Source organism: Pinus tabuliformis, chromosome 3_2, assembly GCF_031772625.1.
Source record: "Pinus tabuliformis cultivar Carrire ecotype Pingquan chromosome 3_2, CPIR1, whole genome shotgun sequence".
In the NCBI taxonomy this organism is placed as follows: Eukaryota; Viridiplantae; Streptophyta; class Pinopsida; order Pinales; family Pinaceae; genus Pinus; species Pinus tabuliformis.
This window is the reverse complement of record NC_142302.1, coordinates 1,188,771,553-1,188,793,230: the sequence shown is the minus strand read 5'-3', so window position 1 is coordinate 1,188,793,230 and position 21,678 is coordinate 1,188,771,553. Positions and strand designations below refer to the sequence as shown.

Genomic DNA, 21,678 nt, shown 5'->3' with positions numbered 1-21,678 from the left:
AAAGTCTAATGTTGCAACCTCATTATGATGATATGCATCTCCTCTTCTATCTCAGCCAACACATTAGCATCGTAAAATGCCAATATCACCTTGAAGACATAAATTGTATACCATGACTTCACAAGGCATGTTTGACATACTATTGAAGCATAACTATAAGGAAGACCATACATGCATGACAACTGCATATAGACATATAACACATGGGTACCAAACCATATTCACATTATTCTAGCTAGAGTCTAGTCATCAATGCATGGTAATATAAACAACACAAACAATTACCTTATGCATGACAATAACCATTGCTCCATTGTAGACATTGCCACATGCAACCATCAACATGCATAAGCAATTCCTAATCAACTACACATAAGCATAAATGCATGTATTCGAGCATGAGCGATCAATTCTTGTAGCCAACCTACAAGACTGATACATATAATCAAACATGCAAAAATGAAACCTAACATACAACGTTGTAATCAAGCTTCATATAATCATATAACTAGTCATATACTTTTGACGATACATTCCAGAAAATAAACGTCAAGTTCCTCTTGATAACCTTACTACAATCATTATCCATAATTATGCAATTCAACAAGCAATGCAAGTGTAAGAGGCACACATGCAACTGACATGCATGCATGACGAACAGACATTGCCCATCTAGTCTAACTAGTGAACTATGATCTAATACCAATTTGTAACACCCCCTCCTCCCAGGTCCACCAAAGCAGTCAACCGGTAGGGAAAACATGTAATGAGAGAGGTTACTATTGGAGATTCAATCTCCTTAGTGGCCTTAAGGAATGGAGTTGACAGAAATCATCAAACAAACCCATCCACACCAATAATTACAGCCCCAAGAGATATGTTAGCCACTCAGACATCCTGTTCTTGAGTACCACTAATGTTTTAAGCCTCTTCACCCAAAGCCGCTCGCATTTTATGGTCAAGACATTGACCAACAACTCAAAGTCATTCTTATAGGCCTCTGTGCCAACGACTATGGACTTTTCTCAACAGACCTATGCGAGCGACCCTGAGATTTGAGCCACTTTTATAGCTCAAAATATCGGCCTTTGCCCAAAACTTGCTACAACCTTCATAATCCATCAAAGAAATGATAACAATGCTAATAAATAAAAAATAAACCTCAAGACTAGGCCCGAGCATCCCTAATCAGGACTAACATTTTGTCAAACACTTGGCATCAATGCAACCTACAAGTTTAGGATACAAGACAGAGCATAAATTACTAAAAGAACTTATGAAATGTAACCAAAATGATCACCTCCTTCCGCTTTGAGCTATTATATCATCAATTAGGTCTTGCATCCATCCATTTTACAATTATAAGTAAATGCATGAAATAACCTTGACATGAACCAGTCACATAACCATTCTTATAACCAACATTAAATCATATAAATATCATGGATATGACAACCATTAAATCCACATATAAACAAGTACAAAACCAAGAGAACTTAACTTTTATTAATCATAGTCAAATCCGACGAGGTTCAAGACTTCCACGTACCACCCGACCGTAAACATGGCTGAACCAAATGTCTCTTTCCCCAGTCACACCTGTGTCATATTCCAATCATGAATGTGGGATCTCACATAACAACCAATCCAAGAACAACCAAGGGAATCCAAAGGTTAAACCACATCCACCCTCATCAAACTGTGGTCACACCAAAACCAGTTCTCCAATCACAACCGAAGAGACTTTGGAATGCAATCGAGAATCCATCACTATCACTGTGGAATTTTCAGTCTCCTTGTCTCTGAGGCTTTACCAGAATCTAGGCCCTAAATGGAGACTAGTCTCCCACGCTTTACCGCAATACAAACTCAGACCATTATGCCTTAAAATGAGACTTCTCCCTTCGGCTTTACCGTGTGTCCAACCAAAATCGACCAACAGATTCCTAAGCCCTTGGGAATGAACCTTGAGACCACCTCTGCCACGAATTCTAAAATCCATCTGAAAAACTAAAGATCAAAACCGAAATAAACATCCCAACATCATGGCATATAGAAAAATACAAGGCTAGCCTGAAAACCACTATCATAACCTGGAAAATCCATGCCACCAACAACATGAGAACCATACACCAACATGAAAATCCATGCATGTCCAAACTAGCTAGGAAATCAAACATGCAAAGGGTTACCTGGAAGTATTCCTGCTGAATTTGCTTGATTATGCTTTTCTTTCCTTGATCCTCGATTTCCTTCCTTTCCCTTTGCTTGCTTTCCCTTCCTTGATCCAAAGCTAGAGTTCTCCAAGAAATGCTAAGTGACCAAAAGTGGGAGAGAGAGAGAATAATGTGAGAGCTCCAAACTTGAACTAACCAAGAGCTTGCCAACTAATCCATAAAAGTCTTTTTATTAATGAGACCTCTAACTTCTTCATTTTCCATTATTTTCCTTCATTTTACTCCTCACATGCAACGTGTAACCTTTCACCTTAATTTTCTCCTAATTTCCTTTATTTTCATAAATAAAGTGCCTATAAATGCCTCATGCCTTTCCAAAGCCTTAGCCATTGCCTTTTCCAATTTCCTTCGCCAAAAACACACATCTAATGATGCCCACTAGGAGATGTTTTCCCAACATTCAGCTTGGAACACGTCCCTTACCTGTGGTTTTATTTTGCATTTATTTACTATTGTTACATGAAATTTTCACCAAGGCTACTACAGTTTCATTCTTTCTCCTGGATAGTTTTAATTCTCTCCAAAAATGCTTAAGTCTCCTTTTGTGACCCATAATTTTCTTTTCATTACCTCTCTTATACCAACTTGAATAAATAAAGACAAATACATATTACAAGTGCACCACTTTATCTTTTATCACTCAACCATATCTCAAATAAATACCAACAGCAAAATACCAAAGAATCCCATATCCACACACCAAATATCCAAATCTCTTTTCTGAAAAAATATATAGTATAACAAATACTTTTTAAAATATATATTTTAACGGCACTAACTTCCCGAAACTCCTCATTTCCTTTAAGAAACCACCAAAAATATCCTTTAAAAAAGTACCACTTCAAAGAAATATAACAATATCTCCATATTAAATTTAATTGAATTATTCCAAAAAGATGAAGAAACTAATCACGGATTAAAAATAAACTTGTGTTCAAAACAATCCACATAGCCTTCAAAATTAATTGCAAGTGGTGTTGGCTGACATCCACATTCCAAAAAACAATTATCACAAAGAGGATGACTCATTCATCTCCCCGATAATGCAGGGATGGCTTTGTCGTGGCGGAAAAAGTCGTTTGTGCGGACACAACTGACCTCCCTAGGAGTCTAAACTCTCTAGCGACAAACAAGACAAAATGGAGCGATCTTTCTCTAAATACACCTTTTAAAACATGAAAACTACAAGTGTTTAGGCTTACCTTATTCCAAAACGCTGTTGTTGTAGTCCGTCCTTGCCGATCCGGATGAGCTCCTCCTTCACATCAATTCCTGCAACCACAAACAATCAAACAATTACCAAGCACTTGCATCTCATATAATAAAACATATATTCAACATGCAGACCAAGGAACACATGAAATAACTCATTAACACAAGCTATTGAGAAAATTGAACCAGTTTGTATTAATAACGAAACAAAGAAACTCTTACAACCTGGCCTTGGTGTTGTGCAAGTTCCTCCCAGGGTCCATCAAGGGTTTTCCTCTACTTTGACAAAGCTCACCCACTTCCAAGTAGAATCAAGCAAAGACAATCTCTCCTCACAAGGTTCTAAATGGGAGTCCTAATTCCTGCAGCATTTACCCAAAGAAAATGTATAGCTTCAACCTCCCCTCCCTCTGGCCCAATGCCTTTATTTATAGTGCTGTAAAGAGGTTATTCAGGTCCACCATCAATGGGATAATCCCCCTCTTTGGGTGGGATAGCTCCCTTATTGATGGGATAAGTTCCTCCTTAATAGGGATGCATGAACCAACTGGAGGCGCATCTATTTCATCAAACCGACCTCTAGAAAGTTCTAGAAGTAACCACAAGTAACTTTTTTAAGATGAAACTTGCGCATTTTGCCTTTTACAGAAGGACGCACCTGTCCCTTAATATACAGAGCGTCCAAAGACGCAGCCTTTGTGAACATTGTGAGCGTCCCCGCAGGTAAGGCTTGAGAGAACCTGCGTCCCCAGAGATAAACACATTTTTTACAAGACTTTCTCTCTTCTTTGAGTTTGAGATGGATAGCAGAGGCATAAGACTTGCCTAAGAGGGTAGCATGACTGTTGATTGAGCCATACTAACTGTAAATAGTCATGGTGACATTTTTTAGTGTAACAGATTGCCCCCTAAAGTGCGAAGCCTGGAATAGATTAGGGTTTTGTAATTCTAGGAAGGGTGAAGCACTTTATCATTTCAAGGATTGTCTTGTGGATGACCTGGTTGGAACCTGCAATTTTCAACACAAAATACATGTATAAGATTATATCATCACTGAGGTAGGCATTCCCATACTCAGATTCAAAACTTTAACTAATGGACTAACTACTCTGATACAGGAATGATCTTGCAGTACATCATTTTTATAGACTTTTGTAGACACAGTATGGACGCAGCCATCTGTTTATGATTACTCTACATAGATAATGAATACAAAACTCCTCGCAGCCTGGATGGTAGAAACTAGATCCAGGGTCTTCACTTCTACTTCCCGAATTGGTACGATTCTAGCCATGTGATTAAATGATTTGATGTCGAACATGTTAGAAACCACTTGATTACCAGTCGATGATGTAAACTGTTAACAAGCGTGAGAGAGACCACCAGTAATTTCAATGGTTCTCAAAGTACCAAGCACAACCTGTGAAATGTGAATAGATGTTTTGATGTCGAACACTTCACGGAATCCTTTGATCGAAAGTCAATGATGTAAACTGACGTCAAAGGCGAGAAACCTGCCATTGATGCATGCAGACTTCAAGGTACTGTCGATTCCTAAGTCATCTTTCTAGATAATGTGTTGATGTCGATAGAAAGCGACCCGTTGCAGGGAAGCCCGCAACACGAAATCATTGTTCAAGTTGAAGAAATGTTGCTGTAAGGACTGACTCAGGGATGGTCAAATGGATGACAAGTATTTTGCAGATGAAAGTTTTGCTTGTAGACCTCTTGAACACATAACGACACGACAGATGGCTTGGTGACGAATAACTCAAAGTTAATCCCCGGAACCCGGTTAAAGACTTTCAAAGTGGTTTGATCAACTGTGAGGTAAAAGATTTCCCAACCCAGGTGAATGAAACAGTGTCGTGTTCAAGAGTGGTAATAAAGTTTCTTTCGAGACAAAAGGTAACAAACAGGTTCATTCTTCTCTCTTTTCCCCCACCATTTCTGGCAAGTACCTCTTTATTTTTAACAAGCTTGAGGAGGATAACATATGCTTGATTATAAGCTCATCATTCGGACGAGTCCAACCTAGTTTAAATTCGAACCCTAGGAAGGAGTGGTTCATTCCTGTTTGTAATTGAACAGGTCCTCTACTGTAAAAGTTTAATGAGCCCAGTATAGGAGAAACTCGGCATTTTTCAATTTTAGAGAGTCTGAAAAAACTAAAGGAGACTCCACGTTGAACTTTTTCGCACATTTGTGTCCCTCAAGCCCGAAAAAGTATAAAATAATACCTGGGGGAACTGCTTGATCTTGCGACCAAGGAGTACTTTCATAATAGTGTCGTTGACCTGAAAAGTAAAAAGCGATCAAGGACACGTCGTTTTATTTCCTTATCGAGTTTGAAACGACAAAAACCCGGCAATCTTTTCCTGATTTTACGGTCAGAAAAGAGCTAAAAGGGGACCGTCTTTTAATTCCATTTTAACGAGTGTAAAAGAAACGCTCGGCGATCTTTTCATGTTTTAGGAGTCAGAAAAGAGCTTAAAAGATGACTCTGATATTTTTGTTTGTGAAAAATGACAATTTCCCTCGAAATCCCTTTGTCCTGCACAAAAGCAACACATTACTCATACCTGTTTAAAATAGGCAAAAATACATCGAAAAACATCTTTCCATGGTAAAAAATGAACTAATTCATCCAAAAAACCTATAAAAAGACCTTTTACCATGTCATTTTTACCGTTTGACTGTTGAGGTTGAAAAAGGAGCTTTTGACAAGAAACTTCCCGTGGTTGTTGCGGAAAATCCGACCGTTGGAATCGAACGCTGTCTTATCCCGGTATTTTACACATCCTACTCTGCATTTCTATCCGTTTAGAATTAATTTTTAGGTCTTAGTTTCATTTTTTGGGGGGTTTTGGTTTTGGAATGCGCCTCTCGGCAGACGCGGGTGCCCTTTGGGTGACCCGCGTCCCCCGAATTTTTCCTATACAGGAAAATGGTCGGAAGACGCAGTCCGCCTTCAGGCCAGCCGCGTCCAAGCGCCCTGTGTTGTAAAGGCGGGGTGCGTCTTCCGTGAAACGCGCATTTCAAAACCCCAACCCCCTCAAATAACTATCTAAAAATTCCCAAATCAATTTCTAATGACTATTTCTGGTGTGCAGGGCATTAACCATGTTAGATTGGAGAGAAAGAGAGCATGTAGAGGATGATGAAGCTGCAATAAATCATCAACCTTCCCTGGATGCCCTAAGAGCATGCGGGTTATACAAATACTGGACCATACCGGGCATGAGGGGCCAGGTAAGATTCTTGGAATGGCTGGTTGAGCGATGGAACGTTCAAGAACAATGCTTTTACATAGGAGGGCACCAGCTCGAGATAGAGCCCTCGGATGTATACTTTCTTACTGGCTTGCCGAACAGAGGCGAGCAACTCAGTCTTGCAGGAACTAGGCCGGGTGGCCAATCCCTTGATAGTCTCCGCGATGAGTGGTGCACACCTGGGGCTCACCATTCGAAAGGCATAGAGATAAAACACATCACTCTGTGCGAACTCAAAGTCATAGCATTCACGGTTACCAGAATTTGCGGCGCGACCGCTTTACACATTGCTTCCGGATCCCAAATGCGGATGGCAATTGACTGTTACCAAGGCACCATTTTCAACTGGTGTGAAGCTGTGTCAGCTCATATGAAGAGCCAACTGACCAAGGCAAAGAACGGACGACTAAAGACTTTTGGATATGGGCCTCTAGTCGTGAGCTTTGCCTTGGAGAGAGTTCCAATGCTGATCCCTCAGCAACTCACTGTTGATATCTTGGGTCCTCGGGAGCCAAAGCTGATACGATGGGTTGCGGTGATGGCCCGGCATCCTGACGAGGGCACAGCGGTGGTTCAATTCTCAGATAGTTACTTTCACTGGTTAGAGGACCAGGTTTTTTCGATACAGGACTTTCCGTATGCCGGAGTGGATTTTAGAGGTGATCCGGACATGGTTCTTCCACCGGGAGAACAATGGGATGACAGAGGTACTTTATTTTTCACAAGTTTTCTAATTATGTATTTTTTTATTTTTCATATATATCGTCTCAAAACTAACAGTAAAATTTTCAAAATGCAGATGTTGGTCCACAGCGTCCAGCCAACCTCCGGCCTTTTGATAGACTACATCCAGCTGCACCGGTACCGGCCCCACAGGACGCGGCTGCAGAAGTACTAGCTGAGTTGGAGCATGATCTAGAGCGTCTCACGGCAGATATACCTGAGACTACTATGGACGACATTCCTATCAGGCTTCAGCGCTTCGTAGTCGCGGTCCCTGGACCATTTAGGAGATTTTTGCGTAAGGTAGCCCGCGCAGTGGTGTCATACAGAGAGCACCACCAGTGATTGACTAGTCACTTTTGTAGTCACATGTGACATTTTGACTTTTTGTGCTATCATTTTGCTGATCATAAGTTGTTTTCAACCTATGATCGAAGACGATGTATATGTTTTTTTTTTGACACACTTCTATCTATATATATCACTATTACCGGCTTATCTTGTTTAACATATGTGATGAAATGTCTTTAAATTTACTTGCATGATTATTGTAAATGTCTGTCCAACATTCGAGAAGCAATTGCATCTGCTAATGTATTTAAAGACCTTGGAATATGCTGATATTCAATGTAATCAAATTCACATTCCAAGAGACACACTCTCAAAAACAACCTTAATAACACAGGATTTCTAATGGCATAAACTCTATTAAGCTGTAATACAACAAGTTCAGAATCTAACCTCACTATCAAACGTCGAATTCCAAATGAAATAGATTCGGATAATAATTCAACCACTGCACTGTATTCTGCAATGTTGTTCGTTGTTTGACCGAGGCTTACCCCATGCATAGAAACTAGCTCGTCACAGGGCGAATAGATAACCCAAGCTGCGGAAGAGATATTCCGTGTACTACGACAAGCACCATCAGCAAATCCAATGTATGTTTGGAGAGGCGTCGACATCTGCAATATCAAGAGTAAAACCAAGATAAGCCAGAATAACGACGAAAAACACACTCTCTAAGCTAAGCACACTGACTAAACTAACAAACACGCTAGCTAGAAAGAAAATCTAACCTATCTAAAGATTTCTCCATACCCACCATTTAAGCATAATACCTCTTTAGGTAAAGTCCATTTCTGGGTTTACCCAAAGAGTCCCCATCAAAATCAACCAGCTCATAAGCCCCTTTTGCTAGCTTTCGCTTTACAATGTAGGGTCCATGCCACATAGGAACGAATTTTCCAGCACCTAGCTTATCGTTAGCTTGATCATATAATAGCACTAGGTCTCCTTCCGAAAAACTTCGAGGTGTTACATTTCTATCATACTGAGCTTTCATTCGTTTCGCGTGAGTCTCGATTGCCAATGTAGCGTCACGTCGAGTCTCATCTAATTTAGCCAAGTACAATAAACGTTTCTCCTCTTCGGAAGTAGCTGGAAGTAATTCGACAGCCATTTGAAGTGATGGGATTTCGCATTCAATGGGTAACACAGCTTCCAAGCCATAAACTAGCTGGAAAGGAGTGAACCCTGTTGAATTTTTCACTGAGGTTCGATATGCCCATAGCGCCGAAAATAACATGTTATGCCAATTCGTTCGATGGATACCAATGATCCGTCGAATCATGATGACTAGAACTTTGTTGATAGACTCAACCAAACCGTTGGCTTGCGGATAATAAGGAGTAGAGCTATCGTGGCGCAAACCAAGCTGGCTTGTAAGCTCAGTCATCATGATGTTTCGAAAATGGCTCCCATGGTCAGTAATGATTGCTTGTGGGACACCAAACCTAGTTATGATATGATTGAATACGAAAACTGCAGCTGTTTTGCCGCTTGCGTCGAATGTAGGCATCGCCTCGGCCCACTTAGTAAAATAATCAACCGCAAGGATGATATACGCATGCCCCCCGGCCGAGTGAGGGTTACAAGTAATAAAGTCGATACCCCATTTGGCGAATGGACCAGCGGCAATTATAGGGTGGAGAGGAGCAGGTGGAGCGCGCATCTTGCGATCAAAAACTTGACAGTTGTGGCACTTCCTGACTGCAATGATACAATCCTTAAACATAGACGGCCAGAAATAGCCAGCGCGCAACACCTTCTGGGCGGTGGCATACCCAGACATATGACCGCCACATGCTCCAGAGTGACAATCATTCAAAACTCTCTCAGCCTCTTCGTGAGTTAAACAACGTCGAAAAACTAAGTCTGCCCCCCGGCGATAAAGTGTATCTCCAATAATTCTGTATTGCTGGGATTGAAACCGAATTTTTCGACGTTCCGCTTTGGAAGCTTCAGGCCGAAAGGTTTGGGTTTGGAGATAGATGATTATATCCCCGTACCACGGATCTACAGTACTGATAAGAAACAAAGATTCGTTAGCAATGGACTCTTCTGCCACAGTCTCTGTGTCAGCACTTGGGAAATCACACATCAATTCCGCGAAAACTAAGGATTTCTTAGACTTGGACTTCTCGAACTCCAAGTCGAACTCTTGCAGGATAACGATCCATTTAGAGTACTTGCCCCCTAGCAATTGTTTTGTCAAAATGTAAATCATAGGGTTGCAATCCGAAATAACTGTAGTTTTACGGAGAAGAATGTAGTGATGAAAACACTGGACAGCTTGAACGGCTGTCAGGGCCAACTTTTCCACATGCGAATATTTTAGCTCAGTGGGATTCAAGGTCCTACTAAGATAATATATCACATGCTCCGCTCCGAATTCATCTTCTTGAACTAACACCATTCCAATGGTGGAATGCGAAGCTGCGAGGTATAAGAAGTAGTCCTGGTTGTAGTTGGGAGGATGCAATAACGGTGCATGGGTCAACGCGTGTTTAAGTTCATCAAAAGATTGTTGGGCAATCTCGTCCCAAAAGAATTGTTCCTTCTGTTTCAACAACCGTGTAAAACCTTTAGTGACCTCGGCGTAGTTTGGGATGAATCGGCGTAAAAAGTTCGCTTTCCCTTGCAAACTTTGGAGTTGGCGCAAACTCGAAGGAGGAGGCAATTTGATGATAGCCTCGACTTTCGAGGGATCGACGCGAATGCCGGCTTTTGAAACAACAAATCCCAGCAATCGACCTGTTTCTATACAGAAAACACACTTGTGGGGATTCAACCGAATTCGATAATGCCTACACCTCATAAAGATTGCTCGTAAATGGACAAGGTGATCAGCTCGATGTAAAGAATGAGCAGGCAAATCATCGAGATACGGTTGCACAATGTGCTTGATGTTGTGAAATGCGTAAGACATCGCCCGTTGAAAAGTAGCCCCGGCATTCTTAAGCCCAAAAGGTAATTTGCAATAAGCAAATGTCCCCCATGGACAAATGAATGCCGTTTTTGGTTGGTCGGCAGGTAGAATATTGATTTGATTATAGCCCGAAAAACCATCCATGAAGGAAAACATTTCACTTCCGGCACAATCATCAATAATTTGATCGATATAAGGCGTAGGATAGTTGTCTTTTGGACAAGCTCGATTTATATCCCTATAGTCGATACAGATTCTTATTGTTCCTTGTTTCTTGTTGACTGGAACAATATTCGATACCCAATCCGTTAACGGGATCGGATAAATGAAACCTGCTTTCAACAGCTTTTCGACTTCTGCTTTAATCGCAGCCGCTTTTCGAGGGTGAATTTGACGCAACCGTTGCCAGACGGGTTTAGCATCCGGGTAGGTCTTTATTTCATGAACAACAATGGCAGGATCGATTCCTGGCATTTCCTCGTAAGACCAGGCAAACACATCGCGGAATTCTTGGAATAGGGCCTTGTAAATTTGGATTTCTTCTTTAGTACAAGCGGCACCTATATGAATGTTTTCCTCGATTCCGGGCTTCACTGAAATATCAATGGGAATAGTACGAGAAATATTCCCTAAATTCAACTCTGAATCAGAATGTTTCGTTGGATCCTGAGCGTCTTTGACATATTCAGCGGTAAAGATAGATGAAAAATCATTTTCAAATGCATCATCCTTAGGTAAAAACGAAGATCTGTGATGGAGATCCTCCCATGGTAGATCGTCTACACTTAGGATTTCGCGAAGTTGTTCGTCAGATGACACGACTTCGGGAAACGCTATCCGTTCTAAGGGTGAGGTGAAAAGTGATTCTTCACTGACCACATTCATTTGGTCGATTTCGGTTGAATGCGAGTCAGTAAAAGACATGACAGCTTCATAAGCAATTTCATATGGACTCAAAGGCATAGCATCACCGAATGAGTCTATCTCAGAGTCAGATGGGACAATCCAAGGATCGTCATAAATAATGTTTTCTGATGTAATCATATGAATTGTTGCAAATGAAGGGTCTACGTTGAGTGGAGGGAGAGGAAAAGTTCCCAGTAAACCGGAATCCTTAACTAAACCTACACCAACGTCCCTATAAGGGATTGTCGTCTTACCGACATGCTGGATACTCTCTGAAGAGGCTGGGTCGGATGAAAAGTATGTCAGCTGATCAATAGTCACGATCTTACCGTTATGTGGAAACTTAATTATTCTGAAGACCGATGAAACGACCGCTGTCATAGCATATGACCAACTTCGACCCAAAAGAAGGTTGTAGTCTAGAGGGGCATCAACCACTTCCACATCCAGACTAACGGTTTTACCTTCTACCCCTATAGGCAATTCTTGTAGAATACCAAACGGACGGAACCCACGGCCATCAAAGGCCTTAAGGATGGTGGGGGATTGGTTCAACGAAGGAGAACCAAGGGATCTCCAACATTGAATCGACATAATACACGTAGAAGCTCCCTCATCAATCACAGTCCGATGAATAGGCCTGTTTTTGACTATCACTGGAATTTGGAAAGCCATTTGATGGGGGAGACGTGGTGTACTATTTTCTAGATCGAAGATCATTAGATTCGGATCCTGAACATCAACAGCTCTGATAGCCGACAAAAGCAATTTTCGTTGTGCTGGGCATGACTGCAGCACTTCTAATGCCGACATTGCTGAGGGTGAACAGCTAAGTCCTCAACAATGTTGTAATTCTGGGCTGCTCTCGCATGTGGATTGAAAGCAGACCTTCGAAGTACACCCTTGGCGGGCGGCTTAATTACTAAGTCTGGGTTAGGTTTTTCGATCTGTAGTGGATCGGAACCAGGAGCTGAGGTTGATGGGTTAGAGTGAGAAGATTCTGCTTCCTTACCATCAACAGGATTCTTACTACCATAATCTTGCGATCGAGTCGCAATCCTCACATGAGACATCATCAAAATGGGTTCTTCACTGGCATTCGAAGAAGAACCTATCATCTTATTCTCCTGCTCCGGAAATGGATTTTTTAACACAGCAGGAGTGGGAGCACCTTTGACTATTTTCACAACCTCGGCCCGATGAGGGCAATCTCTCGTAAAATGATCCTCTTCACAAATAAGACAAGGATATCGAGGTTTGCGCTTTTCGTCATTGGTTTCCGACTTTTCTGTTTTCTCCTTCGGAGCCTTGTCTGCTTTAGCCTTCTTCTTTCCTTTCTTCTTTCCACCGTTTTTTGATTTGGCCGTAGATGACTCTACAGCGTGAATGTCGGCGGTAAGTTCAGGAGGAGAAGACTCTCCTGTCGGAGAATCAGGCAAAGTGATAATTGGAGTATTTGAAGCCTTGGAAGACTTCTTCTTGCTCTTCGTAGTCACGATACCAATCATACCATCAGCGGCATGAGATCCCGAAGGAGTAGCAGCGATTTGATTCGATTTGGGAAGATCCGGAATCTTCTCGTGTAACGTACCCGACTGAGTGTAAACTAAGTCTAGGTATTGTGCCTGAGCAATGACTTGCTCCTCAGTAACTACTCCGGCCTTAGCTACATCTTCAGTAATCTTCGGTAATAATGATTTGACAAACCATTCAGCTAAGATTTGGTCCGGGATAAAAACTTTCACTAACCTCCTACGACGTCTCCACTCATGAATGTGATCAGAAATATACGTGGACGTCGATTGTTTTAGTGAAGTTAATAACTCCGTGCCGTTATCGTATCTGACTGGCAACTGAAAGTGAGTTAAGAACGAGGTAGCTAACTGGCTAAAGTTGTAAAAAGAGGCCCGTGGTAACTCAATGTACCACTTGGCCGCGAGACCAATGAGTGTACGTTGAAAAAGACGTAAGCGGATGGAATCATCTGAGATAGAATTCGAAGCACACCAGAGGTGGTAAGTCATCACGTGATTGGACGGATCCTCTCCAGACTTACCTTCAAACTTGGGTATATCACTGGGCAACTTATTTGGCATTGGCGGCCAGAACGTAAGATATTGAATTGGATCGTTCGTTAGGCGCGTCAAGTCTGGTAAATCCAAAGTTGCGATAAACGGTAACTGCTGGTTAGGATCTCTAAAACTCTGGGTCACAATACCAGCCCCAGGAGGAGGATATCCAGGATAACTAGGAACAGGAGTCGCATTTGGGATATTATATCCTCCTGGAAAACCAGGATTAACCGGACCGTACTGGGGTTGTTGAGGTTGTTGATAAGTGTACCCAGGATACGGTTGATACTGGTAAACCGGTTGTTGGACAGCTTGCCCATGTTGGTATTGTCCCTGGTACGGAGGTTGAACAAATTGAGGTTGAGTAGTAACAACCGTACTTATACCAGGCTGACCTATAGGCATCTGGACCATGGTTTGAATCGTAGATCCAGACAACGGTAAAGATGTCTGAGGTGTGGTAACAGGGACAGTAGAAACTGGAGCCGTCGATACTCCAGAAGTAAGTATGGTAGATGTAGCAGTAGTTGCAGCAGCCGTTTGAGATGGAGTACTAGGTGCAATTGACGGCTGAGTAACTACCGAAGTTACAGAAGTTTGAACATTTGGCTGGACAGGTTGCGGTTGCTGGGTTGGACCAGAAACTACGGGTTGTCCAGCTTGAGGAACCATCTGTACACTTGGCTGCAACACCTGTTGACCCTGTGATGGATCCCACACTAACATTCCAGGGTATTGACCCGTAACAGGTTGAGGATACTGAGATCCATAACCAGATTGAGGGTAGGATTGATAATTGTAAGGTGCAGTTCCCATACTTGGAACATATGACTGACCTTGAGGCGGTTGATTACCTTGACTCGAGTATTGACCTTGGGGTTGATAACCTTGGGGTAAATACTGATACTGGGGTTGACCTTGACCTTGAGGTTGGTACCCTTGAGGTTGATAACCTTGGGGTTGATACCCTTGAGGTTGCCATCCTTGAGGTTGATATTGATACTGAGGTTGACCCTGTGGTACATATTGAGGCTAGGGTTGACCTTGAGGCGCGTATTGCACCATAGGTGCATACTGACTTTGAGGTTGCCCCCCAGACACGATTTGTGTACCTTGAGGTTGCCCCCCAGGCGTTAACTGCGGTTGCCCCCCAGGTGGTAATTGGCCACCTTGAGGTTGAGAAACGGGAACTGAACCTGACATCATGTAAATGTCTCCTACACCCAATGGTACATTACCACTGTTTCCAATTAATAACCCATGATCAACGGGTTGAGGAGATGCTCCCGCAAAGGTACCAGAAAGAGATTGATACCCAGTGGGGACAGAAGGACCGCCGTGTAAGAAAGATTCAGGACTTTGAGTAAACACGGACGACTGACCAGACATATTTACAGGAGTATAAATACCTCCAGGTGGAAAAGGAGTACGAGGTGGAGAAAAACCTACCCCTGAGTTGTCTAAATAATTGGTTAATGAAAGGTACCAAGTAGTACTTCTAGGAGGACTGTAAAAGATGGATTCACGCTCCCTTAGATCAATAGTAAGTTGACCTTCAAGGTGAGAGACACCTATATCCTCTTCTGGAGCAAGTTCTTCTATAGCAATCAAACCAGAAGGTAGATTTTCGGTGATAACTCTTTCTATTCTTGGTGAATCTGGAACACTAGAAGTTGGAGTAACAGGTTCAGATATTTCTGGTTCTTCGCCTGTATCACTAGCAGACGAAAAACTACCAACAAGCTCAGAAACTGAAACAGCTTCGGGATTATAACCTGTCTCTAAACTTTGGTAATCTGGATGGACTACCAAGGAAGATTCTCCTTCTTCAGGTGAACCTACTCTACTGTCACTAGGAGGAGTTACAAGGACATTTAACCCTTCGTACTGACCCGGAATATCCTCAGGAGGTTCACCCCGCGATTTACGGAGTTTTCTTAACAAATCTATTCCGGTAACAATCTCAGGAGACTTGCCCCGAAGTCTACGGGACTGTCTCGGTAATTCCACCACAATTAAAGATTTTTAACTACAACACACGAAAACAAAGTAAAAACTTCAAATCAAACCACCTAAAGTTTTCTAAAGAAGCAAACAAATTTGAAGCACACGCCTAAAGAATCTAGAGCGTCAAACCAAACACAAACAGTAGTCTTCCGGACCAAAAGCGCTAGTTGGTGATGAAGCCCAACCTCGCTGGATTCAGTACAGAAATGGCGGGTGGAACAGTTACCCCGGCAACCTACTTAATGAATAGACCGGCACAAGTTCCTCCACTTTAACCGTCTCGAAGTGAAGTGAACTCCCCGGAAAATCCAAGTGAGTATAACCGATGTCTTCTCCAGGTACAGTGGGACCTTCCCTCCACCGTCGCCTCAGTAGAACCCTAAAGATTATGGTCACTAAAGTTACCAATCACAACAATTACACCTGGGGGAACAGTCTAAACTCCGACAGCACGCAAGGGCAGAGTAACAAGCTCAATCCCCTTACCGGCTCCTTGACAGTAATCCAAGGTTTACCGATAAGTGACCCCTGGCTCCTCGACAATGGTTAATCCGAGGTTTACCGTTTGTAATACGTACTGTCTGGCATCGTTCCCAACGAGGGGGGAATGATCCCCTCACTGGTTCGGACACGAGCTCGTGCTTCTCCTTTAAGAGGAGCTTTCCCAGAGTGCAATTGAAACAATTGGATTTATTCTACTCAAGATAAACTATCTGTTTGGTTTTGTAGTCTTGGAGAGTTAAGCACTCACCTACTCCAAGACCCTAGCCTAAGCTATGTTGGTGTTTCAGAGCCCTAGAAAAATAAAAATTACTAGATTGATTTTAATTTAAGCGTTACTTTTAAGGTTGTTTCTTAAGTCAAAAGGTGATGGAAGTGAAACCAGTGGTGTGTTGACTCGACTCGAAACCACTACAAAATGCACCTAGGATGATTTACCCACTACTTTACTTTTTCGATGAATTGCTTAACTAAAAAGTTGAGAGAATGCAATTTTTATAAAAGCAACTTCTTAATTAAAGACAATCAAAGAAACAATTCGTTTGTCTTTTTCAAGCATAAAAACATGACCGCTCTTTACTTGCACGAAAAAACTCTTTTTCTTCCAAAAACTTTAAATGCTACTTGAAACAAAACTTTTAAAAGGAGATGTTTTTGTATTTTTCTTATTTAACGAAAAACATAAATCTATTTTAATAAAAATCAATTGCAAACTATGCAATCTATGAAAATTCACTCAAAAAAAATAAAAACAAACAAATCAAAAGGAAATTACCCTAATTAAACCTAATGAGGCAAAGCCAACAATGATTATTCTAAGGTGTTTTACTTGATCACAAACAAATCAAGGACTAGCTTATTGCAGAACCAAAAACTAGTCAAAACAAAACTCTAATCTTTTTGTTCTTTTGAATGGAAATCAACACTTTATAAACAAGTAATTCGAAATTTGACCCAAAAGACAACTTAAATGGCAAGCTGCTCACACAAGGAGACTTTACGACAGGTCTGACTTCTAAGAAGGCTGACAAACCAGAGAGATCTAAGGCTGGACAACTTCCTACCGTCAAAGTCACTACAGGACCTATTCAAAAATCAAACCCTAGGCCTAAACTTCGTTGAAATCCACTAAAACACTCAAAGCTCACAAAACAAGTTTAGGTGAAAATTTTTGAAAGGGTACTATAGGATCTGGGCAGAAAAAACTATGAAAAAACAAAATCTAAAAGCAATTAAAGCAAAAATGGAGTTTTCCTAAATTTTTACAGGAAGACGCAGGCAACCCGTTAGAACAGGCGCGGGCCCGCTCTGTGCAAAAGGCAACAGCGCGTCCAAAGACACACTGTGCAGCACTCAGAGGGTGCGTCCTTCTGGAAAAGTTAAGAAAAACCAAATCTAAATAAATCTAAAGCTAAGCCACCCAAATACTAATTCTCACAGTCAAAAACCAGAAAATAAAAAATGATTTTCTCAGAGCAAAGTTCACACAAAGGAAAAGACTTTCACATTAATGGAATCCCCAGCGGAGTCGCCAATTTGTCGTGGCGGAAAAAGTCGTTTTTGCGGACACAACTGACCTCCCTAGGAGTCTAAACTCTCTAGCGACAAACAAGACAAAATGGAGCGATCTTTCTCTAAATACACCTTTTAAAACATGAAAACTACAAGTGTTTAGGCTTACCTTATTCCAAAACGCTGTTGTTGTAGTCTGTCCTTGCCGATCCGGATGAGCTCCTCCTTCACATCAATTCCTGCAACCACAAACAATCAAACAATTACCAAGCACTTGCATCTCATATAATAAAACATATATTCAACATGCAGACCAAGGAACACATGAAATAACTCATTAACACAAGCTATTGAGAAAAATGAACCAGTTTGTATTAATAACGAAACAAAGAAACTCTTACAACCTGGCCTTGGTGTTGTGCAAGTTCCTCCCAGGGTCCATCAAGGGTTTTCCTCTACTTTGACAAAGCTCACCCACTTCCAAGTAGAATCAACCAAAGACAATCTCTCCTCACAAGGTTCTAAATGGGAGTCCTAATTCCTACAGCATTTACCCAAAGAAAATGTATAGCTTCAACCTCCCCTCCCTCTGGCCCAATGCCTTTATTTATAGTGCTGTAAAGAGGTTATTCAGGTCCACCATCAATGGGATAATCCCCCTCTTTGGGTGGGATAGCTCCCTTATTGATGGGATAAGTTCCTCCTTAATAGGGATGCATGAACCAACTGGAGGCGCATCCATTTCATCAAACCGACCTCTAGAAAGTTCTAGAAGTAACCACAAGTAACTTTTTTAAGATGAAACTTGTGCATTTTGCCTTTTACAGAAGGACACACCTGTCCCTTAATATACAGAGCATCCAAAGACGCAGCCTTTGTGAACATTGTGAGCGTCCCCGCAGGTAAGGCTTGAGAGAACCTGCGTCCCCAGAGATAAACACATTTTTTACAAGACTTTCTCTCTTCTTTGAGTTTGAGATGGATAGCAGAGGCATAAGACTTGCCTAAGAGGGTAGCATGACTGTTGATTGAGCCATACTAACTGTAAATAGTCATGGTGACATTTTTTAGTGTAACAGGCTCTCCTTATTCGGGGATGAATTTTGTGGTTCTGCTCACCAAACTTCATAACGTTTCAACCAACAATAAAGAAGTTTGCAATTTCTAATGAGCCTACAAAATGTGAGGCTTTTTCTCGCAAAGTCTCGAATTAATAGCTTACACCTTTACCACAAAACTTGTAGTTCACAAATAGGAGTACACCAAAAGAACTAGGTAGGAATGACTACCGATTTATCCAGTAAATCTCATAAAGAAACGATCTTTCTAGGAGCGATTCGGCGGACTTGCACTCTAGGGTCTCTGGTCCATCTGCAACGGCAGACCTCCTCGGAATCCTGCAGACTTGCTAGATACGGCACCTCAGAGCCATCACAAGGGCGCAGAACCTCCGCCATTGATCAGTGATGAAGGGAAGAAAAATAATGAAGGAGAATATCAAGAGGTTCAAAGTGGGGATCACGTGGATCTGAACCAGCAAGGGGGGAAAAAATATGACGAAGTACAACCCAGAGTAAGCTTGACCACATGCAAGCCAGTAGAAACAGAGCGGCCGAAAGTAGAATTTCCAAGCCAACGCATAAATGCTCAGATACAATACATGCGGGATCATGTGCTTATAGGCAAGTTTATAGGGATCTGGCCAACTGAGAAAGCGCTGCGAGGTTGGATAGCAGCGAAATGGAGCCCAAAAGGACACATCACATTGCAGCTGGGACCTAAAGGATTTTTTACAGCCATTTTCAATTGTTTGGAGGACAGAAACAGGGTAATGGATGGAGGCCCGTATTTCTTCAATGCAGCTGGATTGTATCTCAGAGGATGGGTAGAGCGCTTCAACCCTGACAAAGAGGACCTCAGCTGGGCTCCTGTCTGGATCAGGCTTTACTCGCTTCCTGTGGAGTATTGGGAAGAAGTCTCTCTACAAGAAATAGGTAATGTTCTAGGAGAATTTATCAAAGTAGCAGAGGAAACAAAAATCCACAGATACACCTCTTATGCAAGAATCTGCGTGTACATGAACCTCAAAAAGGCGCTCCCAGATGTGGTAGGTTTACTCCATGACGATTATGAATGGGTTCAGTTAATTGATTATGAACATGTCCCGTTTAGGTGCAGACGATGTCATGCACTGGGTCACCTATTCAGGGATTGTCCCCTAAATAAAAAATCCTCTCCTCCAAGCACCTCTGATAAGTCTGAATCTGATGGTTTCACCAAAGTATCCAACCGCAGAAAAAACCACAAGAAATAAGCTCCAAATCCCAGGCAACCTCAAGCTACTGCTTCCAAGCCTTCAACGAGCAACAGTTTTGAAGCTCTAGCTAATGAACCCGTGATCAATCCTGATAACCCAACTCCCCCAGAGCGAGGGGCAAAGAAGGATAAACAACCAATGCACACAGAATCCATAATGATCCCAACAGATCCGATGATCAACGATCCCTTTTCTTCAGCTAAGCATAAAGCCCCAGAATGGTATCTTCAAGGAATGGAGGAAGACATTAGAGAACCTGACTCAAGAATAGTAGCAGAAATCAATGAAGAGAAAAATGACTCTCAGTTCATGGAGGAGGACCCAGAAAATATAGACATTCTGGGCCTTGAGCAGGCATGCAACGCAAAGAATTTTGACAAAATTCTAGATCAGCAGGTAGAGGACCTGGAGGAAATCTTATCAAGGGAACACAAGAAAAAATCACTAGGTATCCAAACTGGAAGCCCTTGGGATGGAAGAGTCATCACCAAAGACATCAAAAAACATGGAAGAAAAACAGATCTTCAACGAACAAATAGGATCGGAGCGATGTTAGTGGAGTCTGGCAGATACTCCAAGCTAACAAAGTATTACAAATACCTCCAAAACTCTTCCCAATGAAGTTAATATCATGGAATATTAGAGGGCTTAACAGCCCAGGGAAAGGGAGACTTCTTAAAAAATGATAATGCAAGAAAAACCACAAATACTCTTCATACAAGAAACAAAATGCAACTCAAGTGCAATAGAAAGGATTGCAGCAAAAGCATGGCCAGGAGGACTTAATGTGGCTGTAGATGCAGATGGAGCGTCTGGAGGTCTTGCAATCCTATGGGACGCTCGCTCTATAACACTCTCCAACATTCATGCAAATAAGAACTTCATCCAAGAAATATTTCACATCACAGGAACTAATACACATGGGCATATTACCAATGTGTATTTTCCCCAGGAATCCACGCACAAAATAGAAATCCTGAATGCCCTCTCGGAACTCAACTCGGCCAGAATGCACCCATTGTGGATAGCTGGGGGGGATTTCAACATGATCACCAGAATGGAAGAAAAGAAAGGAGGCAGGAACAACGGGAACCAAGATGGGATTCACCTCAAGGATTTCATTCAGAATAATTGGCTTATTGATATGCCTTTCAACAACAGTCTTTTTACATGGAATAATAAAAGAACAGGGCTACAGCAAATATCTTCTCGCTTGGATAGATTCTTAATATCAGAGAATGCTATTCATTTAGGGGGCAACTTTGCAGCGTCAATCATGCCGATCGGGGGATCAGATCATTCACCAATCTTGTTATAATGGACTCAATCGAGAATCACCATTCGAAGACCATTTCGATTTGAAGAGTTCTGAATGTCTCACCCAGACTTCAATAATCTAATCAGCACAGAATGGAACAATTTTATCCCTTTTGAAGGAGCGAAGATGTCACAGTTTCAATGGAACAATTTTATCCCTTTTGAAGGAGCGAAGATGTCACAGTTTCAAAAGAAGCTCAAGCATCTCAAGGGTAAGATCAAACAGTGGAATCATAATTCATTTGGCAACATTTTCCAGGCTCCAAGCGCTCTCGATCAGGACATGAAACACCTGGAACAGAGGATCATAATGGAAGGCCGATCAGAGGAC

At 41.9% G+C, this 21,678-nt stretch overlaps 1 protein-coding gene across 1 annotated transcript; it reads left to right on the top strand.

Moving 5' to 3' along the window:
* Positions 1-20,712: 20,712 nt before the first annotated feature.
* Positions 20,713-21,348, top strand: LOC149184970 (uncharacterized). Its single transcript, XM_089415500.1, has one exon. The coding sequence runs from the start codon at positions 20,713-20,715 to the stop codon at positions 21,346-21,348; it is 636 nt and encodes a 211-aa protein (XP_089271626.1).
* Positions 21,349-21,678: the final 330 nt, after the last annotated feature.